This window comes from Gopherus evgoodei, chromosome 11, assembly GCF_007399415.2.
Source record: "Gopherus evgoodei ecotype Sinaloan lineage chromosome 11, rGopEvg1_v1.p, whole genome shotgun sequence".
Classification (NCBI taxonomy): domain Eukaryota; kingdom Metazoa; phylum Chordata; order Testudines; family Testudinidae; genus Gopherus; species Gopherus evgoodei.
Window position 1 is genome coordinate 12,192,469 of NC_044332.1, and position 23,891 is coordinate 12,216,359.

Genomic DNA, 23,891 nt, shown 5'->3' on the forward strand with positions numbered 1-23,891 from the left:
TGCCCCCTTGAACAGATCTCCATGGACTTGTCTTCACTGCAAAGTTAACTTGACTTAACATGGGTGTTGCCCATCCCCACAAAACCCCCTAACTTGAGTGCTTTTAACTTGGCTGGCCCAAGAGGCTGTGTCTTCAGTAGGCAAAGAAATGTGTTCTTAATTTGAGTTAATTAACTTAAGGTAAAATCTTAGCAAGGACAAGGCAATTTGTGGTTTTCACATGGGTTAGCAGGTCAAGTTAAAAACTAGGCTTCCCAGTAATCCTTAACTCGACTTGCTGACTTGTGTGAAAGCCACAAATTGCCTTGTCTTCACTACGATTTCATCTCAAGTCAAGAACATGCCATTTTTGCCTAGTAAAGACAAGACAGGAGAGAGTATAGGGTAAAACCTGAGTGAACACAACTTTTCAGTTGACAACACGACCACTCCGCCGTGCAGATACCGCCTATTGCCACTCGAGTGCTGCTAGTCTTCTAATGACTTTTCACAATTCCCCTCATGTGCCCAGACAAATTCTTCTGTAATTCACTGGGGAAAAGTGTAACAGCGGTGCTAAGAATCTTGGGATGTGTCCCCAGAAGTCGTCGTGCCACACATAAGTCAGTGCAATGCCAGTGCGGACACAGCAACTCGAGTGTTATTTCACAGCGTGGCCTCTCACTCGAACTAGGCTACTCAAGAAAAGTCACTTGAGTGTAGATAACTTGGGATAACTCCACAGTGAAGAAAGGCCCTCTCAGTGGGGCAAGCAAAGGCTTCTTACTCAGTATGCCCCACTGCAAGTGAACAGGCAGAGAGGGAACCAAGATGGGTGGAAACTCACTCACTATCCAGAGCACCTCGTAGGGTGCACAGTGAAGAGGAAGGCACTCCATCAAAAGGGGCAAATTTATAACTCGCCCTGAGCAAGGAGGACAGCAGGGAGGTGACTTTAATTCAGAGGGGTGTCTCTGAGTCTCACAATGTCTCATGAAGGCCAGGGGCACAACTGGCTGATAAGAAGACAAGCTGAATGATTGTTCTGTTTTGTTGTTGTGCTAGGGAATGAATGCAACTTGGAATATTCTTCCCTTTTGTTTTCTTGTCCTACAGGTATTTCTTAACCTGACTAAAGACCTGGAGAAAGACAAACAGCATGATCCTGGATTGTCCCAAGATGTGCCTGGGCCCAGTGGACTAATGGACAGCAAAGAGATGTCTCTGAGCACTGATAGCTTCACTGAAAGAGATGGTACTCATTTAACGTGATTTTATTCTCAATTTAGACCAACTGTAATGAATGACAGCTAGACTGAGCATTGAACACATTGTCTCCTTTCTTTGGTTAAATACAGACCAAACTTCAGCCAACCAATCATCATCTCATAGACTCATAGACTCTAGGACTGGAAGGGACCTCGAGAGGTCATCGAGTCCAGTCCCCTGCCCTCATGGCAGGACCAAACACTGTCTAGACCATCCCCGATAGACATTTATCTAACCTACTCTTAAATATCTCCAGAGATGGAGATTCCACAACTTCCCTAGGCAATTTATTCCAGTGTTTTAACTACCCTGACAGTTAGGAACTTTTTCCTAATGTCCAGCCTAAATCTCCCTTGCTGCAGTTTAAGCCCATTGCTTCTTGTTCTATCATTGGAGGCTAAGGTGAACAAGTTTTCTCCCTCTTCCTGATGACACCCTTTTAGATACCTGAAAACTGCTATCATGTCCCCTCTCAGTCTTCTCTTTTCCAAACTAAACAAACCCAATTCCTTCAGCCTTCCTTCATAGGTCATGTTCTCAAGACCTTTAATCATTCTTGTTGCTCTTCTCTGGACCCTCTCCAATTTCTCCACATCTTTCTTGAAATGCGGTGCCCAGAACTGGACACAATACTCCAGTTGAGGCCTAACCAGCGCAGAGTAAAGCGGAAGAATGACTTCTCATGTCTTGTTTACAACACACCTGTTAATGCATCCCAGAATCATGTTTGCTTTTTTTGCAACAGTATCACACTGTTCACTCATATTAAGCTTGTGGTCCACTATGACCCCTAGATCTCTTTCTGCCATACTCCTTCCTAGACAGTCTCTTCCCATTCTGTATGTGTGAAACTGATTGTTCCTTCCTAAGTGGAGCACTTTGCATTTATCTTTATTGAACTTCATCCTGTTTACCTCAGACCATTTCTCCAATTTGTCCAGATCATTTTGAATTTTGACCCTGTCCTCCAGAGCAGTTGCAATCCCTCCCAGTTTGGTATCGTCCGCAAACTTAATAAGCGTACTTTCTATGCCAACATCTAAATCGTTGATGAAGATATTGAACAGAACCGGTCCCAAAACAGACCCCTGCGGAACCCCACTTGTTATACCTTTCCAGCAGGATTGGGAGCCATTAACAACTACTCTCTGAGTACGGTTATCCAGCCAGTTATGCACCCACCTTATAGTAGCCCCATCTAAATTGTACTTTCCTAGCTTATCTATAAGAATATCATGCAAAACTGTATCAAATGCCTTACTAAAGTCTAGGTATATCACATCCACCGCTTCTCCCTTATCCACAAGGCTCGTTATCCTATCAAAGAACGCTATCAGATTAGTTTGACATGATTTGTTCTTTACAAATCCGTGCTGGCTATTCCCTATCACCTTACCACCTTCCAAGTGTTTGCAGATGATTTCTTTAATTACCTGCTCCATTATCTTCCCTGGCACAGAAGTTAAACTAACTGGTCTGTAGTTTCCCGGGTTGTTTTTATTTCCCTTTTTATAGATGGGCACTATATTTGCCCCCTTCCAGTCTTCTGGAATCTCCCCCGTCACCCATGATTTCCCAAAGATAATAGCTAGAGGCTCAGATACCTCTTCCATTAACTCCTTGAGTATTCTAGGATGCATTCCATCAGGCCCTGGTGACTTGCAGGCATCTAACTTTTCTAAGTGTTTTTTTACTTGCTCTTTCCTTATTTTCTCTTCTAAACCTACACTCTTCCCGTAAGCATTCACTATACTAGACATTCCTTCAGACTTCTCAGTGAAGACCGAAACAAAGAAGTCATTAAGCATCTCTGCCATTTCCAAGTCTCCCGTTACTGTTACCCCCTCCTCATTGAGCAGTGGGCCTACCCTGTCCTTAGTCTTCCTCTTGCTTCTAATGTATTGATAAAAAGTCTTCTTGTTTCCCTTTATTCCCATAGCTAGTTTGAGTTCATTTTGTGCCTTTGCTTTTCTAATCTTGCCTCTGCATTCCTGTGTTATTTGCCTATATTCATCCTTCGTGATCTGACCTAGTTTCCATTTTTTATATGACGCCTTTTTATTTTGTAGGTCATGCAAGATCTCAAGGGTAAGCCAAGGTGGTCTTTTGCCACATTTTCTATCTTTCCTAACCATCGGAATAACTTGCTTTTGGGCCCTTAATAGCGTCCCTTTGAAAAACTGCCAACTTTCCTCAATTGTTTTTCCCCTCAGTCTTAATTCCCATGGGACCTTGCCTATCAGCTCTCTGAGCTTACCAAAATCCGCCTTCCTGAAATCCATTGTCTCTATTCTGCTGTACTCCCTTCTACCTTTCCTTAGAATTGCAAATTCTATGATTTCATGATCACTTTCACCCAAGCTTCCTTCTACTTTTAAATTCTCAACAAGTTCCTCCCTATTGGTTAAAATCAAGTCTAGAACAGCTTCCCCCCTAGTAGCTTTTTCAACTTTCTGAAATAAAAAGTTGTCTGCAGTGCAGTCCAGGAACTTATTGGATAGTCTGTGCCCCGCGGTGTTATTTTCCCAACATATATCTGGATAGTTGAAGTCCCCCATCACCACCAAATCTTGGGCTTTGGATGATTTTGTTAGTTGTTTGAAAAAAGCCTCATCCACCTCTCCCGCCTGATTAGGTGGCCTGTAGTAGACTCCCAGCATGACATCACCTGTGTTTTTTACCCCTTTTAGCCTAACCCAGAGACTCTCCACCCTTCCGTCTCCTATGTCCATCTCCACCTCAGTCCAAGTGTGTACATTTTTAATATATAAGGCAACACCTCCTCCCTTTTTCCCCTGTCTATCCTTCCTGAGCAAACTATACCCATCCACACCAACATTCCAGTCGTGTGTATTATCCCACCAAGTTTCAGTTATGCCAATAATGTCATAGTTGTATTTATTTATTAGCACTTCCAGTTCTTCCTGCTTATTACCCATACTTCTTGCATTTGTATAAAGGCATCTAAGATACTGGTTTGATCTTGCCTCCCAGCTTTGCCCTGACCCTCCTTCCTCTCTGCCATTATAGCCCGTGCTCCCTCCTGTTTCCAACCCATCTCCCAGGTCTTGTTCCCCACTTACCTGTGGGGTTTGCTCACCTGTCCCCGTCGAACCTAGTTTAAAGCCCTCCTTACTAGGTTAGCCAGTCTGTGTGCAAATAAGGCCTTTCCCCGCTTCGAAAGGTGAACGCCATCTGTTCCTAGCAGTCCTTCCTCAAACGGCATCCCGTGGTCGAGGAAGCCAAAGCCCTCCTGGCGACACCATCTTCGCAGCCAGGCATTCACCTCCACGATGCATCTGTTTCTGCCCGGACCCCTACCTTCAACAGGAAGAATCGAAGAGAATACCACCTGCGCTCCAAACTCCTTAACCCGTACTCCCAGAGCCCTGTAGTCACTCTTGATCTGCTCAGCATCACACCTCGCAGTATCATTTGTGCCCACATGGATGAGTAGCATGGGATAGTAGTCAGAAGGCCAGATAATCCTCGACAAAGCCTCTGTAACATCACAGATACGGGCCCCTGACAGGCAGCATACCTCCCGGGATGAACGGTCAGGGCGACAGATGGGTGTCTCCGTCCCCCTCAGCAGAGAGTCTCCAACCACCACTACCCTACGTTTCTTATCGGTGGTGGCAGCAGACCTCCCAGCCTTAGGGGTACGAGGCTTCACCCCCTTAACTGTTGGGGGTGATTTCTTCCCTCCTGTATCAAGAAGAGCATAACGGTTATCTTTTACCACAACAGGAGGGTTCGCAGCAGCGGTGGAGCACTGCCTGCTGCTAGAAGTAACCAGCTGGCTGTGTCCACCCTGAGCCTCCTCCTCCACTGGTGTGTCAGATACACCCTGAGGCATCTCCTCCTTCACTGGAGTGTCAGTAGTCCTGTCAACTGGGACAGCACCATCAGCTGTCTCCACATGGATACTGTCCAGGAATTGCTCATGGACATAGATGTTCCTCAGCCTGGCCACCTCCTCCTGTAGCTCTCCCACCTGCTGCCTGAGAGATTCCACCAGTAGGCACCTTTCACATTGGATGCCACCCCCAGCCTGGATATCAGTAAGTGGAAATTGCAAATTACAGTCTTTGCAAGCCCACACCAGAATCTGGGTAAAAGCATCCATGCTTTGGTGCTCTGTCTGGCTACAGGCGCAGGTGGAGGAGACAGAAGCAGTGCTGGCACAGGTGTTGCAGGTCCTCCTCACCATTGTAAGCCTCCCTCTGTCAAACTCTTGCAAATTCCCGTCCAATACAAGTACAGCACGTAATAGTTTTATAATAACACTGGTTTCTAATTGTCTAAATCACAAAAGAAGTTCTCGATGTATTTTTTTACCCACCTTCCGTTAAGTAAGTCCCTCCTTAGAACACAGGATTGTGACTCAAGAGAACCAGCTTCTGTTCCTGGCTCAGTCCTTGGCCTGCTGGGTGACCATATGTAAGTTATGTCACCACCCTGTGACTGACTCTTGTCATCTGTAAATGGGGACAACGAGACTGACCTTTGAAAAATGTTTTGAGCTCTATTGATGAAAAGTGCTAGATAAGAGCTGGGTATTATTAGTATTTAATCCAATCAAATACAGCTCTTGGTAAAGGTACAAATGTGCATCTGAGTGTAATCGCCATAACAGATGCAGATGATTATTTATAAAAATTAGACCAGCCTCAAAGAGACTACCTGGAAAGACCTTTAATTTTGTGGAGTACCAGCACAGATAGGGCAGAGTGAGCTGGTTTCTGTTTCTTTCTGTCATAACCATGCTGGCAGGTTAGAAACCTATCATTTTGCTTGTAAACTGACACTGTAAGATACAGAAGTAATTGAGGAGATTGGGCTACGTATTAGGAAAAACTTTCTCTCTTTTTTTTGGATTTATAATTTTCTATTAATTTTTCCAAATACAACAAATATACCAAAATGCCAGCTTCATTCCAATTCACAAAGTAAGTAAAGATGGGTAGGCGATAGGGAGGGGAAGTAACATATCTATCTTCAATATTCATCATAGACCTCTAAAAAGTCAGCAAAATTATTTTGAGTTTTTTAAGGCATGCCAGAAGCTGGGAATGGACGACAGGGGATGGATCACTGGATGATTACCTGTTCTGTTCATTCCTTCTGGGGCACCTGGCACTGGCCACTATCAGTAGACAGGAAACTAGGCTGGATGGACATTTGGTCTGACCCAGCATGGTCATTCTTATGTTCTTATACCCCTTCTGCGGAATGCCAGTTGTTAGGAAAAACTTTCTAACTATAAGGATGGTTATACACTGGAATAGATTGCGTAAGGGGTCTGGGGAATTCTGGAGGTTTTTAAGAAGAGATTAGACAAATACCTGGTCTAGCTATACTTAATCTTACCTCAGTGCAAAGGACTGGACTAGATGATGTAGGATTAAGTATAAACTCAATTCCAGCCCTACATTTCTCTGATTTTACTTCCTTTCCAAATGAGAGCACTGAACATTATTTGCTTCGTGCTGTATTATATATGCGGTTATATTTCCTTCATTACAAAGAAGACTCTGCTGGACCCAGCAGAGAAGAATATCTGTACAAGAATTTGTCTCCATTTTTAACTTATTCTGTGCAATTATCCATTAGTTTACATGGCAATTCCTATGCCTTGTTCTTTTTCTTCGTTTGCAATTTTCAGATAAGTTTTATTATTGTCTAAGAAGCTATTTATTAAATGATGAAAACATCAAACTTGCAAATATGAACAGCTGTAGGTTTCCTATGCCAGTTACAGTTGTACATGTAAGCTATTTGCGTTTCACCGCTGGGGTAAGGAATGAGGAAAGATGGTTCATACACTCCCTCGTGACTTGGGTGACCTGAGTTCAGTTCTGTACTGTGGCATTGCCTTCCTCTGTGACCCTGGGCAAGTCACATCAGCCCAAATCCTGATTTGAACAGAAGTTAGGTGCCTAAATACTTTTGAGAATCTGGGCCTTAGTCACACTGTGCCTCAATTCTCTGTCTGTAAAATGGGGTTAATAGCACTTCCCTATCTCACAAGAGTGTTGTGAGGATAAATGCACTAAAGATTGTGAGGTGATCAGATAGCACAGGAGGGGGAACGGGGGCAGCATATAAGTACTTAAAACAGGTAGATGGCTTGGTTCCTCTCACACACTGGCAGGAGTCTGTGTGAGAGAGGTGTGATGGAGTGACCTCTGGGGGTGTCTGAGTTCTAATCCCAGCTCTGACACTCTGGCCTTGGGTAAATCATTTAGCCTTCTAGCCCCAATTCTCTCCATCTGTAAATGGGAACAGCAATGTTTACCTACCTCACAGAGGTGTTGGGGGGTTGATTCATAACTGTGAAGTGTTTTGACAATGTCAAGTGCTAAGTGGGGTTCTCTTTATCATGCACAGACCAAGCCCTGGTCAGATCAAAAAGGGTGACCGGTTTGCCACTGCTGCTCAAGAAGACAATGGCTGTTTTCATTAAGAGGTTCCACCACACCAGACGGAACTTGAAAGGCTTTTTTACTCAGGGCATCCTACCCGTGATCTTTGTGACGGTAGCCATGGGCCTCAGCACATTGAGAACTGAGGTAGCTGAATACCCAGAACTCCACCTTTCTCCCTCCCTGTATGGTTCCTCAGGGCAAGCAGAATTCTTTGGGTAAATCTCTCTTTTTTATTATTATTAAACCTGTTTTACTGATTGTTTATAAAATGGCATATTGTGCTGTCAGGAGAGTGACCAAGCAAATCCAGTGGAAAAGTGTGACGCAGAAAACCAAGTCATATTCCTAGCAGGTCTAAACCCAGCAATCTGAAAGCCTAAAAAAATAAGCTTGAATAACTTAAAATCTCTCCCTGGGAATTAACTCTGAAGTAGGTGCTCTAAGGTGTCTGTTGTATTTGTCATTGAAATCCACTTCTGACAGCAGCCATCTTGCCCAAAGGGATCTATTTCACTTCCATTTTGTAATGAGAAGAGGGGGTGTACCTATTCCCAACCCTGGAGCCTTCAGCTCCAGGCCTCAAGATTACAGGTCTGGGACTGAAATCTAGCTTCCAACTCATTTTTTGGGCCCATCTGCCTCTCTCTTCCCATCTTCATAAAAAGCAGAGGCTCCACTATCCAGGCCTCACTTAACCAGACCTCTGTTATCCAAAGGTTAGTCATGTCTCCTCTCCAACCCACACCTGAGGTTTGATTTCAGTATGTAAGCCCTTCCCTATTGAAGCCTTGGGGTCTTCCTAAGCATAAAGACTTAATTATGCTTAAAACCAGCCCCCGACTTCTCCAAAACCTCAATTACTCAAATGAATATAACGTGCAGCTTTCTAATTCAATAATGAAGTTTTCTGGCTGTCTTCAGCAGACCTGGTCCTTAAGTTAGAAATACCAAATTCAGCTCAAGCCTTCTCCCCATTGCTTTGTTGTTCTTAGAGTTCCAGCCTTAGCACGGCTCATGTCCTCTCTTTCTAGCCAACCGCTATTTGGGTGGGGTGGGAAGCCAAAGCCACCTGCCTCAGTGAGTCAGCAGAACTCACATCCTCCATTCCCAGCATGACTTATTCCTGCTAACAGGGTGGGTTGTTTCAGACAAACACTCCCAGATAGATGGGTTTGGAGGGAAGCTCTTCTTTGAGTGAACTAGAGTTTTTTGGGTTCACAGAAGATGGGGGAAATGATGAAGGTGAGAATGGAGACATGTACCTGTTCTAACTATGTTACTTGAAATCACAGTAAATGGTTCTCATTTGAAATGAAATTCAGAACAGCCATAATTGTATATGCCAAAGCCACCCTCCTCAGGCCTGAATTCAGCACAACACTGAAGCATATATGTAACTTTAAGCATATGAGCAGTCCAGTGGAAACCAGTGGAACGATTCTTATCCTTAAAGTTACATACGTGCTTAAGTACTTTGCAGCACCAGGGCCTAAGATAATTCATTTCCAATCCTTGTTTCATTCAGTGGATGGGTTTTTACTACTGGGTCTATAATGAAAGTATCTTGAACACTTCTCTCTTTCTTTATTAAATCTTAGGAACTTTAATGAGACCACAGATGCTTTAGTTGCTTCAATGCTTTCTTTCCCTGGAACAGATAACACATGCTTGAATGAAAGCAATTCGTAAGTAGTTCTTCGTCTCCTGCTTTTTAAATTCCTAATCTGCAAAAAGGAAATGACATAAAATTAATAGCTGTCAGGTATTAATAACATTCTTTGATCATCTGCAAAGTTTTCATACCCTGGAGTCACATCAAAAAAGGCTTCATCTCTTGCTAGAGTTCCCAAAGATAGACTCACGTTTTGAAGCAATCTGATTTTAAAACTCCTGACATTTACAAAGAAAATCAAACTGTGCTAATCTCGCAGGACTAGATTGTGCAGCCCTCACTCACTGTGGTGAGTACTTACATGAGTAGTCCATTGACTTCACTGAATTTTCTCACATGAATAAGTTCTCATCATAGGTGGTAAGGGTTACCGTGTAGTAAATATAGACCAGTAGTAACACCTTGGGTACTACTCAACATGAGGAAGCCTATCACATCTAGGCTAGTCTAGCCCTGGAGGTCAGGTAAACATCCAAGCTTGAAAACTCTCGTATCTTTTGGCTGAGTGGGCAGAGGGTTGGTTACCTGGGATTTTGTTGCTCAGTCTTCAAGAGGTCAATGCAGTAGCTGCTGCTAATTCCTGAGTGACTTAGTACATTGTGTGCTGTGCAGATAAATATTTGTGCTGCCTAGACACAGTTTGTCAGCCATCAGAGGACTATCCAATTAATGCAACACCCCTGAGAGTGGAGTTATGTTTCTTTTGTAAGATAATTTTGGCCTCTTCATGTTAACTTCGTAGACTGATTGCTAGGGGACTTGAAGCAGCCTCACCAGGCTCTTTCTGAGAAGTCTCACAGCATAATCGCTAAAAACAGATCTAGCAAGAACCACTAAGGAATGAGGCCAAGCGCCTCATCAGCAGAGCTAAGCAACCAGAGCCCCAGTAAAGTCAGTAAGAGCTGATGGATGCTCAGCACTTCCCGAGAAGCATCCGGGCCCAAGGAAAAACAACAATCTCTGCAATGTGCTACGTGTGCTCTGTCATCTTCATTCCATTCACTAGGACTCTGCCATTGTGCAATTACATGTCACCTGCTTACCTGTATACAGAAAACCTCAGGGTAACATGTGCTCATTTTCAGGGTGTGTTTGAACGACAGCGTGCTTGGCCAGTGGGTATTCCATGGAAACCAGAGTACTAGATATTCTGCATGCAACTGCACAGACAGCAGCCAGGTAAAGTTGAGTTAAACCTTAATGGGGGAGAGTACATTTAAAACACTCAAGAGGTACCTAGTATACTGGAGAAACTATCTTGTGGCTCACAGACTCACATGGCTCACAGGCCTGGCATTGTGACTGGGGACTCATTACTGCCAGGTCACTGCTTCAGATTCATCCAAGCTTTTGTTACAGTAAGTAGCTCCTAGAGGCCCTAACTGGGATCCCAGTCTCCTTGTGCTGGGAGTGATGCACAAACATAGTGAGAGGCTGTCTCAGTTTGCTTACTGCCCAAGGCCCCGCTTCTGCAATCACTTACGCATGTGTTTAGCTCTCCTACCGTGAGTAGCCCCAATGATTTCAATGTGTTTGCAAGAACGGGACCTAAATGGACAAAGGGTGGAGGAGAAATAGGTCTGACGAGGTGATATGATCCCTTCTGGCTTTAAAATCCACAAATCAGAGGCACAGGGATGTGAAGGAACCCAGGCCTTCTGAGTCTCAGTACAGTGCCCTAGGCACTGGACCATGCTGCCGACCCATGAAACTATCATCATAGCTGGCATTAAATGGCACCCTTGTAGCTAGTCTAAGCAGAGAGGTCATGGGCTGAGTAGGCGCAGAGGGTGAACTAATCTGTTGGGTCAGATCCTCAGTTGGTGCCAACTGGAGTAGCTATGCCAGTTTACACCCGCTCAGGATCTGACCTCTGATGTCTAGAAGCATCGCTCTAGATCAGGGTAGAGGCACATTGTTGAGGGGTGGTGATAATGGGGAAGGAATCACTGCTTCCCCGTGTGCTGAACCTGATCTATAGATGAACAGAAGACTGCATTCTCCAGGGATGTCAATTTAGCACCCTCAACATGCACTGAATTCACTTAGAAAAGTTTGACTGGAGCAGGGGATTAAATACCATGCTCCAAGGGTCAATCACACACTTCTCGGGCTGCCTTCTGTATTTACCTACCTCCAGCAGAAAAGATTTTAACGGTGTTCACCAATGTTGCTTGGTGATCCCATTTAACAGAGGAGAGCATGTATGCAAGAGGATAATTGCATTCATTAGAATATTCTCGTTAGATGAAAGTACTCTATTATTGGCATTCACCATCAAGAATATAAACATTGTGCGGAAGTCTGGATCCAGCCGCTTTTACTGTGCCTTGTCTCATACATTATCATTATTATTACCTAGTATGTGTTTATTTGCATGGCACAGGTACCTACAGAATATGGGTGACAGCATGGGATGAAGAACTCATTGCAGGGAGATGCTTGGAGATGGGGACCCTACAGATAACAGTGTGGGTGCTCGTCTGAACCACAATAATTCTGAGGTCCTGATAACTTTGCTAGGCCTCAATTCAGCAAAACATGTGAGAGTTTAGTTAGGGTTAAGCATGTGTCCAAATCTCATTGATTTCAATGGCACTTCAGCATGTGTTTAGCCGAATAGGGGTGGACTTAAGCCTATGCTTAAACTGAAGCACACGTGTAAGAGTTTTGCTGAACTAAGGCACTAATCAGAATGTATGTCCCAATGCTACAGAGCACCAGACCCCTGTCTTTGTGAAGAATTGACCCTTGGGGGGAAAATGTAAATTCTGCCTTGTGATGTTTTTAATTAAAGGAACAATTTTTAAAATTTGTTTTCAGACGTGTCCAAAGATTGACTTCTCCCCACCTCACAAAAGAACTTTTTCCTCTCGGATGATTTATAATCTTACTGGGCATGATGTGGAAATGTACCTTCTAGCAACTGCCAAAGATTTCCTCCAGAAAAGGTCGAGCGTACAATTATTTCTTCTTTTTCTCTTTGTCTTCTGTATCACTGGCCAGTGGCTTCTTATGTGTTTGATTCTCCTTTAGGAAAGCAGCCATTTTACTTTCATTTCTCATGTTGCTTATTGCGATAGGCACAAGGTGGTTACTTTAAAGTGTGGTGGGACTCCATGTTGGCTGCCCTGAGTACTTTGCTAAGGCAGGAGTGCACGTGTCTTAAAGCATATGCATAACTTTTGAAAGGTGCCGCTGTAAGGGGCACCACCTTCCCTTTCCTCTGATGGATTTTGAAGAAAAGCCTTTGTCCAATATAGAAACTTAAGGAAAGAAATCTGGCAGAATACTCGGTTAAGCAAGACTTGTACAGAGACTGTGCACCTAAACTCTCATTCAACACAGAATCTAAGTGGGTGCTTCATTCCAAATGTGTGCTTCAGTTCACTGAAGTTAAGATTAAGTACATGCTTAAGCCGCTTTGCTAAATCAGGGCCTTATGCTAGCCAGCACTGTTTAGCACAAGTTGGGTTTGTGTGTGTAAAATGCTAAAGTGCAAAATTAACTGTACAGTTAAATTAGCCAAGGGAAAACCTACTGTCCACACTGATTGAAAGGGAATTGTTCACCTTCCATGCAAATCTTCCACAAATGGGGAACTGTACCACTAAAGAGGATAGAAAAAGAGTGCGACTCCGCAGCAACCAAAATGCATTTCAGAATCGTGTCTGTCGACCCAGATCAGGACTTAGCTGAATTGTTGTCTGTTTACTTTCTTTTCAAAAGTAAAGGCTCCTGCAGCAGTGTTAACTGGGTCACACTACAAACATTGGCCCAAATCCTGTTCTCACCTGCACCTGTGTGAATCCAGGGTGACACCTGTGATGATCATTCATTGTGTAGTGCCTGGAGGTCCCGTGAGAAATTGATGCACCTCCAGTGATTTCAGCGGAACTAATGCAGTTCAGACCCGCTGAGGATCTAGCCCGGCATCTTTCCAATGACAATAATGCATTTTGCTGTATTGTTTACCACGCAGATATGGTGGCTGGAGCTTTGGGTTGCCTTTGACTACTGACCTCAAGTTTGATATACGCCCAGTGCCTGCAAACAGAACACTAACTAAGGTAATGAATGCCTCCTGCTGCAATGCAGGCGTGCCAAGTGGGCAGGCCTCTGAAACATCAATTGCTAAATGAAGGGGAAGCAAGATTAATGTCCTTGTGTATTTTGGGGGCATTACTGAGTAAGCACAGAACTCCTCTAGATTACCATTAACACAAAGGAAATACATAGTATGACAAAGTTCATCCTCTACCTTGGTGGGTCCTGCGCTTATTGGGAGATTTGCTCACCTCAGTGGTCTTCCCCACAATCTGGATCAACTCCTCCAGTGTCTGATCAGGAGTTGGGAGGTTTCGGGGGAACCTGGGCCCGCCCTCTACTCTGGGTTCCAGCCCAGGGCCCTGTGGATCTCAGCTGTCTATAGTGCCTCTTGTAACAACTGCATGACATTTACAACTCCCTGGGCTACTTCCCCATGGCCTCCTCCAAACACCTTCTTTATCCTCACCACAGGACCTTCCTTCTGGTGTCTGATAACACTGGTACTCCTCAATCCTCCAGCAGCACACCCTCTCACTCTCAGCTCCTTGTGCCTCTTGCTCCCAGCTCCTCACACGCACTTCCTCTCCTCTAGCTCCTCCCCCCCTGACTGGAGTGAGCTCCTTTTTAAACCCAGGTGCCCTGATTAGCCTGCCTTGATTGGCTGCAGGTGTTCTAATCAGCCTGTCTGCCTTAATTGGTTCTAGCAGGTTCCTGATTACTCCAGTGCAGCCCCTGCTCTGGTCACTCAGGGAACAGAAAACTACTCAGCCAGTGACCAGTATATTTGCCCTCTACCAGACTCCTGTATCACACTGGCCTGGGTCTGTCACAGTAGAGAATGAAGGAGGGAAAAAGAAATTGAAGGAACTGGATTCATCTCCACTGGTGAAGGGAGGGACACTGTACCCCTCAGCTCTCCCTAACTCTGTTACTCTTGCTGCATCCACGACCTGCACAACCCAGAGCCCAGCTCTTCACTTCCACAGGCCCCAACTCTCCCCAGCCGCTGCGGCTTTGCTCCAGTAATGGCTTACTTAGCCTGGCCTCGCCAGGACTCCTGTCCTCTCCTCCCGCCTCCACCCCATTCCCTCACTCTGCATTCTCCAGGACACCTCTGTGCCATAGAAGGTGCACCAAGGGGATCCAGAATGACAGCAAGAGTGTCCTCTAGGGGGGTCTTTCAGTGCTGCTCAAGCCATTATATCCTGCCACCTAGCAGTGCCGGTCAGGGTTAGGGTTAGGGTCAGGGTCAGTTCTAGACTGCTCACACACCATCTGTTATGAGGGTGAGCTGGGGTTTCTCCTCCCAGTAACAGAAGCAATCCCTGGGCTCTGCCCAGTAAACCCTCTTCTCCCCTCAGCTCTACCCTGGTCATCAATCAAACTCCTATGCAGACTCTCCACACCTCATATTAAAAAGCCTTGTTTGGCCTTCGCTTGATCTGCTCTGGACAGTTTGCCCCATAGTGTGCTAGTGCTCTGGCATTACAAATGCAACTGTGTTAGTTCTTTTAAAACAACTGTTGCTGCAGATAACAAATGCCCTGCTTCCTAGAATACTACCTAACAGAGTGCCAGATGTGTCTTTCTTAAGCGCATCAGTGAATTCATGTGCGTAGACGCATAGACTCCTCGCTGGGTGAGTAACTGAAAACCAGTGTGAATAAAGGGGGCACAATCTGCGCAGTAGTGTACAGTCATTTGTACTTAGTCATGGGGCTGCTTGTTTTTTAATGTAGCAAGACAGAGAAGACCAACTGCATATTGAGCTATTTCAAGAAATACGGTCATTTTTTCTGGATTGCATGCAGGTGGTAAATCCATCCCGAAATCGGCAGCTTGCATGGGCCAATGAACAAAAATTGTCTCAGTTTCCTTCCCTTATTTTGCTTGTCCCTGTCAGGGCCAACGAGAGGGGGGGAAGCCAGTACAAATTACTTCGAGACTCCAGTCATTGGCCTGGGCAAATACTCCCAAAGAGTTTACAATCTAAGTGTAATATGAGACAACCAAGGCTGGGTCATTCATCATCCCCAGAAGCCCCAATTCAGCTGTAGATCAAGTGCAGTTGAGATGTACAATGATCTTAGAGGTTTATACTGCTGCTCATCACTGGGATATCTGGACACCTTCCATGTAAAATCAACAGCAAAGTCCTTAGTGAACTTCCTGGAATCTCTGGCATGTCTCATTTTCAGGGTAAAAACTCTGCTTGGGGTAAAGGTGGTGGGTTTTTTATGTTTGGTTGGTTTTTTGTAGGGTTTTAGGAGTAGAAAAGGGCACCATCTCTAGGTAAAGACTCTGCAGTTGGAATGTTGGCCGCCATCCTGCACCAAGCCCTCCATAGATGGACACCTGAAGTTGTTGGGGGTCTGTGCAGAGCTCACTGTAGGATCTGGGCCCTTGTTAACAGTTCTGGTGATAGCGCACAAGCCAGCTTCCTTTTCCCATAGCAGCATTGGCTAGTGGGAATAAAAAGACATACGTGTGTTGCTAACATAAGCAGATAGAACGTGTAGTACACAAAGTGTATAGGCCATATTCCGTTTTCCCTTCAGTTCCTCTGAATTTACACCAGTGTAAACGAGAGCAGAATTTATCACAGTGGGCACAGCTGTTAAATAACAAGGTGCTGTTTTCACAATGTTTTCCACTCTGGAACAATTAGGTGCCCAGTGGGCACTTCACTTAAATAGGCCTCTTTGAAAATACCAGCCACTGACATTACTGAAAAGCAAAAGCACCGACTATGGAAAAGCAAAGTGTCAGGATGCGTAATGCCCCAGGCACCATTAACATAAACCATTAGCAACTGGCATGTGTTTCTTGTCTATCTGAAGGCAACTGGACTAGATCTCATAGAAGCTGGTGGAACTAGTCACATGCTTAGATGCATTGTAGGATCTGGGCTAATGCACTCAGAATCTTGCATGATTGAGTCGCTGGCCCTTACTTTGTAGATGGCCCAGCTTTAGCAAATGTTTTTACTGCTACTGTTTTTAGTATGAGTTACGGATGCATTCATTTGTCCAAATGAAAGAAACCACTGTTCTTGGCAATGATTTTTGTTTACCAATCGAGTACAGGTGTGGTATAATTTTCTTTGCCTGTTTTTGTTTACCAATCGAGTACAGGTGTGGTATAATCCAGAGGGGTATCACAGCCTTCCAGCCTACCTCAACAGCCTCAACAACTTCATTCTTAGAGCGAACATGCCGAAAAATGAGTCTTCCAAATATGGTAGGTGCTAACCAACCCTTGATGCAGCTCATGCTGCCCCATGTGAAGGGGGCCCAGTTCTCTATCTGTAAAGAGAAGACTATAGTGGGTAGGCCAGATTCACTCCTGGTGTAAAATGGAGCTGTGCCAATTTAAACTAGAAGGAAACTTATCCCCTGGATGAAATTTTGGCCCCACTAAAGTCAGTGGTGAAACGTCCATTGTCTTCAGTGAGGCTATGTCTACTAATGTTGATTCAATTCAATTTTCTTTAAAGAGTGTCAATATTTCACATCTATTTCTAGGAACAGGGGAGGGGACCAGGTAAAACCTTAAAAATAGGCTTTCCTTCTCCCACAAGCAGCAAGGGCTTCTGCCTAGTATTGACTTCCATCTCAGCATCAAGATAGCTGACTGTAAAGATGTGACATTTCTATGCAAAGAAAGGATACTTTAGGTTGCTTCCAGTGGTGTGTTAGATTTAATGTTTTTCTCCCTCTGAGCTGTCCATTGTTGGACTTATGGTAATTAAAGCATTTTATTTTACAGGTGTATACATTGCAGGGAGAGATACAAAAATATTCTCACACATCCCTGAAGTAGTTTGTCTGCAACATGTGGCATATACCGAATGCATAGTGGTGAAGTAGAGCGTAAAGGTTTATCAGCATTCATTTGGAATGACCTGCTTAGCTTTGCCTCACTGATGTCATGCAGTGTCCCAAATTCATGCTGATAAACCTTCATACTGTATTGCACTGTTTGTTCCATCCGTATTATGTGTGTAATACAGGCATACTGGGGTGTGTGTGTGTGTGTGTGTGTGTGTGTGTGTATGTGTGTGTGTGTGTGCGCGCGCGCCTATGGCCAGGTCTACACTACAGATTTCTCCTGGCATACTCTGTATAACTCTCATAGTTAACAAAGAGATGTTTTTACCAGTGTACAGCTTGTTCCACTCATGGGGCAGGGCTTTACTACTTTGGTCAAAGTGCCAGTTTGTCGAGGTAGCTATATCCACAGTAGGAGCACTTTGCCAGCATAGCATAAGCATATTGCTATACAAGTAAAACATTCCTAGTGTTGATACTGCCTGTATCTATAGATTGAGAGAGTAGAACGTCTTATATTCGATTATGGGGTCTCACAAGAGTTCAGAACTCATCTATCAAGTGACTTGCTTCAGCAAACACCGGCCGTTCTGCCACATTCTAGTTTCTCCTGGCCTCTCTCGTGTCAGACGGCTTGTGTTTCTGCTGAAGGATCACACTCCGGGGAAACTGTCTGGAAGGTCATTTTGCTTGTCAACATAAAGCTCTTTATTTATGGATGCATTAAAAGGTAAATCCAACAGAGGAGAAAGGCCTGTTTGAAGCTCTAGGCCTCCTTGACAATAATTAAAAACAAAACTACTATTATAATGATGTATTATGTGTATTAGCACAGCGCATAGGAGCCAGAGACTAGGGCCCCATTGTGTTTGGTGCTGGACAAACGCAGCACAAAAAGATGGCCTCATCCCCAAGGGGCTTGCAATCTAATATAATCCTAAGTAGAAAGGCAAAACATCTGCTCAGTTTTCTTCCCCATCACCACATAATAATCACCAGCCAGCTTTCACATGGCCAACTCCCTCAGCATTCATCTTCTCGCCAAGCAAAACCAACTCCTCGGCCCCACAGCCACCTCTGCCATACCTGAAACACCCGCCTTCTCGGGTCAGCGGGGCCCAGCTATTTCACACTGTGTGGGAGCAAATCCTCAAGTGGGAAGGGCCCAGCTGGCAGCCCCCTTTTTTAAATACAGATGGGCTCCAGCTCCTCTCTGCTGCAGCAGTGTGGCACAGAGCCACAGGCCATCTCCCCAGCAGGACAGTCCCAGACCAACTTAGTTGTCTGAGGGTGAATCCTGGCGATGGAGAGAGAGTGTGGTGATATGCTGGGGAAGATTCCCCTCCCTCATCATCAGTGAGCTACTCAAGCTGAGCTGAGTATTCCACCAGCAGTGCTCACTCATCAAGCCCTATCCAAAATACAGAGTGGTCCGTGCCAGGAGTGGGAGTGGGCAGACACAGTCAGAGGGTCTCCTGTAGACATGCAGACTCACCCCTGCGGCACCTCCTGCTGGTGACTTTCGGGAATTAGCTCATTCCAGCTCCAGAGCTCTCTCTGCAGGCCGGTGATCTGCCTGTCCTCTGGCCCCCGTTTCCCTCCCAGGACCCGGTGCGCCTTTATCTGGGGTCCTGCCCCCTGGCAGTAACCCCTTTTAGCTTCAGGGTCTCCCCCTCCCAGGGGAACCCCCACCCACTATCCTCACCTTGCCTCAGTATACGGCTACTGCCAGTCATTGTCTAGCCCCATACCCTGGGGCAGACTGCAGTATCAGCCTACTCATCACTGGCAAGGACGGTTTGGACCTGCTGCCTTGGCCTACCCCTGGCCCTCTGCAACCCCCAGTACCTATTGGCCCAATGCTAGGCCACAGCCTGGAGCTTTCCAGGCTGGCGCTCCCCAGCTCCTCAACCTGTTCCCAGTCCTGCTCCACTCAGGTACTTTGTCTCTAGCTCCCTGCAGCCAGGCCCTTCTCCCTCTATAGGCAGAGGGAGACTGCTCCTGGCTTCCCTGGCCTTCTTATAAGGCCCTGTTGCTCAGTTTGGGGAGTGGCCCCAGCTGCAGCCACTTCCTCCAATGAGCCAGGGTTTTACCTTGCCCTGTGCAGGGCTTTTCCAACCCCTTCCAGGCTGGAGTGGGTAGTGACCCCGCTACATCTCCCACAAATGTACCTTTGAACATGCCAAGGCCCCAGCTTGGGACATGGGGTGAGACCCCAAATGAGGGACACAGAACTTATTTGAGCAGGAAACCTAAAGTGCTGCAGGATCTGTCCCTTTAACATGAAGAAATATCTGCCACCATTCTTTATTTCTAGTTTACATGATTTTGAACACTAAAGGTGGTGTTCTGAATTTATGTGGAAAACAGGTAACTCTGGCACTAAAAATGAGTGACGTCCTTCACAATGAAGGACAGTTGAGACATATTTCCCAAACCGGTCTTCTGCTCAGGAAGCCATTTTATCGTAATCTGTCCCCGAGCTTTCTGGAAATGGCCTTTTATGTTTGTTAGAGCAGGTCAAAACTCAGAATGTCCATTCCAGGGGAAATTCGAACATTATGGAATATGTTTTCATTCTGGATTATAATGAAACAACAAAATATCCTATGAGATGAACTTTTCCAACAAAAATTTTGAAAAAAAAATTAGTATCAGGCCAATTGATATACTTTGTTCTGATTTTGACTTTTTTATTTTAAATTACGTTAAAATGTATAATATAAAATAAACTTTAAAACAAAAAGTCACTTTGAAATGAAAAAATCAAAACCTTCTCTTCTGGAAAGTTCGAGCTTTGTTTCAGCCCTTTCGCCCCCCGAAACAAAATTTCAAAGGGATTGACACATTCCCATGGAAAGTTTTGAGTTTGACAAAATGGCATTTTCTGATGGAAATATGTTCTGTTGGAATAGTTTTGAACAGCTCTAACATTTTCACTGCATCTAGCTAATTCTGGGTGTCTTTGGAAACGAATGATAACAAACGACCAGATTGATAATTCCCAGGTCCCTCTAAGGAATCTGTACTCAGTATAGGGAAAATAAATGAATTGATGAGTAAAGCTTAACAGGACTTGTGTAAACTGATCTGAAATACAACTGAAGAGACCCTTCTCTGCAGTAGTTTACTGGCGACCGAAAGCCATTTGTTGCTGTGACAAATAAATGACAGTTTAAGAACCATTGAAATGGCCAGATAAAAGCACAGTCATTTCAGCAACTTGAAAGAGGTGCCAATCCTGCTATTGAGGTTTGACTTAAACTTCATATATTTAAAAAAAGAAACACATAAAAGGAGCTTTTTGCCCTGTCACCAAGCAAATTTAATAGCTTTCGACTTATGTATACTGGGCTTCCTTCTCTCCATCTCCTCGAAAAAAGAAGTATTGAAATGGAAATTTTGACTTCTAGCCTAAGCTGCAGAGAAGGAAAAATGGCTTTATTCTGCAGCATTAACAGATTAGTCAGACTAGATCACCTTTATTTTTTACAGAAGGAAAACATTTTCTAGTTGTTTGTACATCGTTATTAGCAACTGGAGATTTTCATTGCATCCCGCAAGAAAAATATTGCTCTTGAATAACACCACTTTTGTTTTCCTTAAAATGAACTGCAGACCAAATTGCACCATTTCATGTGTTTCAATGTTACAGACTGAATATAGCACATAAAATGGGGGCCAGCATCTTTATACAGCATTATAAATTTAGGCACGGAATTCAGGCACCTGATTTTCAGAGGCATTGAGTATTCTCACCTCCCTTTGAATTTAATGGCAACTACGGGATTTTTTCTAGCACACTCTGAGAATCAGGCCACTTACGTGCCTAAATATGGATTTAGTTGCATCATTTTAGGCATTTAATGTTTGAAAATTTTAGCCGAGTGTCTTCCAGGTCCAAAAAGTCATGGAAGCTGGTCCCCTCTTCCATAGAAATTCACTGGAGCTCAGAACTGATCCACTGGGGTTCAGTGGAGTCCCTCTTTTTATTGTATTATGCTGCAGAAATCTACAGAAAAGAAACCGTAACGAGACTCATAAAAATCCATCCCCACAAAATAGTATTTGCCAGGGGCTGATGCCACAGATGGCTCATCAAGGGCACCACTCCCACCCTAGGGCAGGGAGGCTGTAGAATGTGTAAAGCGGCATTCTGCAGCTATGCAGAGTCCTCTTCGCCGTGGGAATCGAGAGCAGCTTCCACCACTGCACACCCTAAGCAGCTCATTATTTCCGTGGAAATAAGGGCCTGTCAGGGCCAGCAATTCCCTGCTTGCATGGCCATTGACACCAGTACGAAGTGAGTGTTGAATGCTGCCAAATGGGAGGGAAATGTTTTGCACCAGCTTTGCTCTTACTGTATGCAGGTGTAAATTACAAGTTGGGGTGCAAAGCAGTGGAGAATCAGGCCTGGAGTCTTGTTATGACTGGATCTGGCCTCTGAAGACATTGCTGTGGCAATTGCAAATATTACATCAAGCTGATTCTTTTGTGGGTTTTGTACGAATATGTTCACTCAAAATCAGTAATCACAAAAACAAGTAATTGTACGTGTTATAGAGAAACAGGAGAACTCTTGATCATTTTTCTTCTTCATACAAATCTAAAAAAAAATGTGACCACCTCTGGCATGAATCTGAGCATGATTTGGCCAAGAAATAACCTTTGCATGAGTTCCACAGCTCGTATAAAAACATGTCAATTAACTTTACATTCCCAGCATCGATGTTTCTAATCTATTTACAGGGCTCCCCCCAGTGGCTAATTTAACATGTGACAAATGTTTTTCTCCCAGAGGAACTCGACATTCTTCTCTCAAAAACAGGCTATTAACACACAGATAATAATAATACTGGGCCTGTTCTGATTTATCCCAAAACACCTTTAGACCACTCTGCTAGTGTAAAAGGAGTTTTAGTCTAAGTGAGAATAATGGCCATACACTCTTGGATAAGATAGTTGACTTTGGTAAGGTTACAGGTTCTAGTCCATTTATGATTGTCCTTGCACTCCTGGAATATTTTTTATCTCAGTGCAGTGGATAAATAGATTCTCATTGCTTCTAAACAGAGCAAAAGCCCTTCATATGTGATATCGCCCATATCAAGGGCTAGATGCTGGCTTTGGAAGGGAAGTGTTTAAACCAAACATTTTGGCAGATCTGGTAAGAGAATTCCTGCCACCCTCTGACATTTAATTGTCACGGACCTGACTTTGTGAATCTGATTGGGAAAGACCTGAGTTTCACACAGGGCTGAAACCAATAGTCAGACTAATATCTGTAGGCTGGCTGTTTCTTTTGGTCCGGGTGCTTCTTTCTAGCTTCACAAGACAGAACTGTTACATTTAAATTTTCTTATCAGAAAATATACCGGTTGCCTTCCTAACCGCGAACAGTGTTATCTGAAGTTTATTCCGGTGTCTGCTGGAAGGCTGGAGACCCAGTGGAGAATGTGGAAGATGATTTCTACACTGGGTTATCCAAGATAGTACTTATCAGATATGGGGCAGTTCATCAAAAATGAGCAAAAGTATGTCATAGAATTACAAGAGGTGCATATCACTACAGTACATACTTAGTGAGAGTGGTACTAATAGGGAGAGGGCTGTTCTAGTGATCTAGTGAGCACCTGGCTTGTAACAGGTGAGTTAAAATCCTGACTCTGATACCAACTCCTGTGGTGGCCTAGGTGGGTCACTCAACCTCTCTGCCCTTGTCTTCCCCTGCTTTGAAATGGGAATAATGCTGACTACCACACTAGTATCAGAGGGGTAGCCGTGTTAGTCTGGATCTGTAAAAGCAGCAAAGAGTCCTGTGGCACCTTATAGACTAACAGACATATTGGAGCATAAGCTTTCGTGGGTGAATACCCACTGCGTCTGTTAGTCTATACGGTGCCACAGGACTCAGTACCACACTAGAATGTACTGAGGCTTAATTAATGGTAGCAAGGACCTTTGGTTTGACTGAGTGCTCTTGGAAATCACTGGGTCAGGCCCAGAGTTATGCTTCTGCAATTCTCAGCTGAGGACTTCAAGTCTGAATGGGGCCACTGGAAACGGACTATTAAATAACTCTTTGTACCAGCATAGGATGGTGTTCTTCCCAGGGACAAAGATGGGCAAGTGCTATCCATCTTCTACAGATGGGGAAACCGAGGCACACAGACATTAGGGCCAAGATCTTAAAATGTGGCCTCTGAATGCTTCAGCATTGGGCCACCCAACTTAAAACACATGGGCCCTGATTCAGCAAGGTGTTTAAGTATGTACCTAACTTTAAGTAGGTGAGTAGCCCTACTGAAGTCAAAGGGACTGTTCACATGGCTAAAGGCATGTACTTGGGTTTCTTGCTGAATTTGGACTGCAGGGCTTGATTTTTCAGGGCTGCTGAGCATCCACAGCTCCCATTGACTGCAGCTCTGGCACTGAACACTCCTGCAAATTAGGCCCTGCAAGAGCAACTCAAAAAAAGTTGATGGCAATTGTGAAAATTCTGCCCAAGGTCACACCATGAATCAGTGAGACAGTGAGAGCAGAACCCAGCCCCCTCCCCCACCTGATTCCCTCCCATAACCAATAGCCGGCATTACTTCCAGCCTCCATGCCTAATGAGGAACTTAGTCATACACGTTACAAAAGACTTCTCTTCTTTTT

The 23,891-nt window shown here is 44.5% G+C and overlaps 1 protein-coding gene across 1 annotated transcript in view; it reads left to right on the forward strand.

Moving 5' to 3' along the window:
* ABCA12 (ATP binding cassette subfamily A member 12) overlaps nucleotides 1–23,891 on the forward strand; it is a 129,011-nt gene that overhangs the window by 81,733 nt on the left and 23,387 nt on the right. Inside the window, exons 34-40 of the mRNA XM_030579999.1 lie at nucleotides 1,096–1,234; nucleotides 7,642–7,894; nucleotides 9,278–9,364; nucleotides 10,437–10,530; nucleotides 12,175–12,302; nucleotides 13,334–13,421; nucleotides 16,536–16,641. Of these exons, the coding sequence (XP_030435859.1) occupies nucleotides 1,096–1,234; nucleotides 7,642–7,894; nucleotides 9,278–9,364; nucleotides 10,437–10,530; nucleotides 12,175–12,302; nucleotides 13,334–13,421; nucleotides 16,536–16,641 (895 nt within the window). The remainder of the gene's footprint in view (nucleotides 1–1,095; nucleotides 1,235–7,641; nucleotides 7,895–9,277; nucleotides 9,365–10,436; nucleotides 10,531–12,174; nucleotides 12,303–13,333; nucleotides 13,422–16,535; nucleotides 16,642–23,891) is intronic.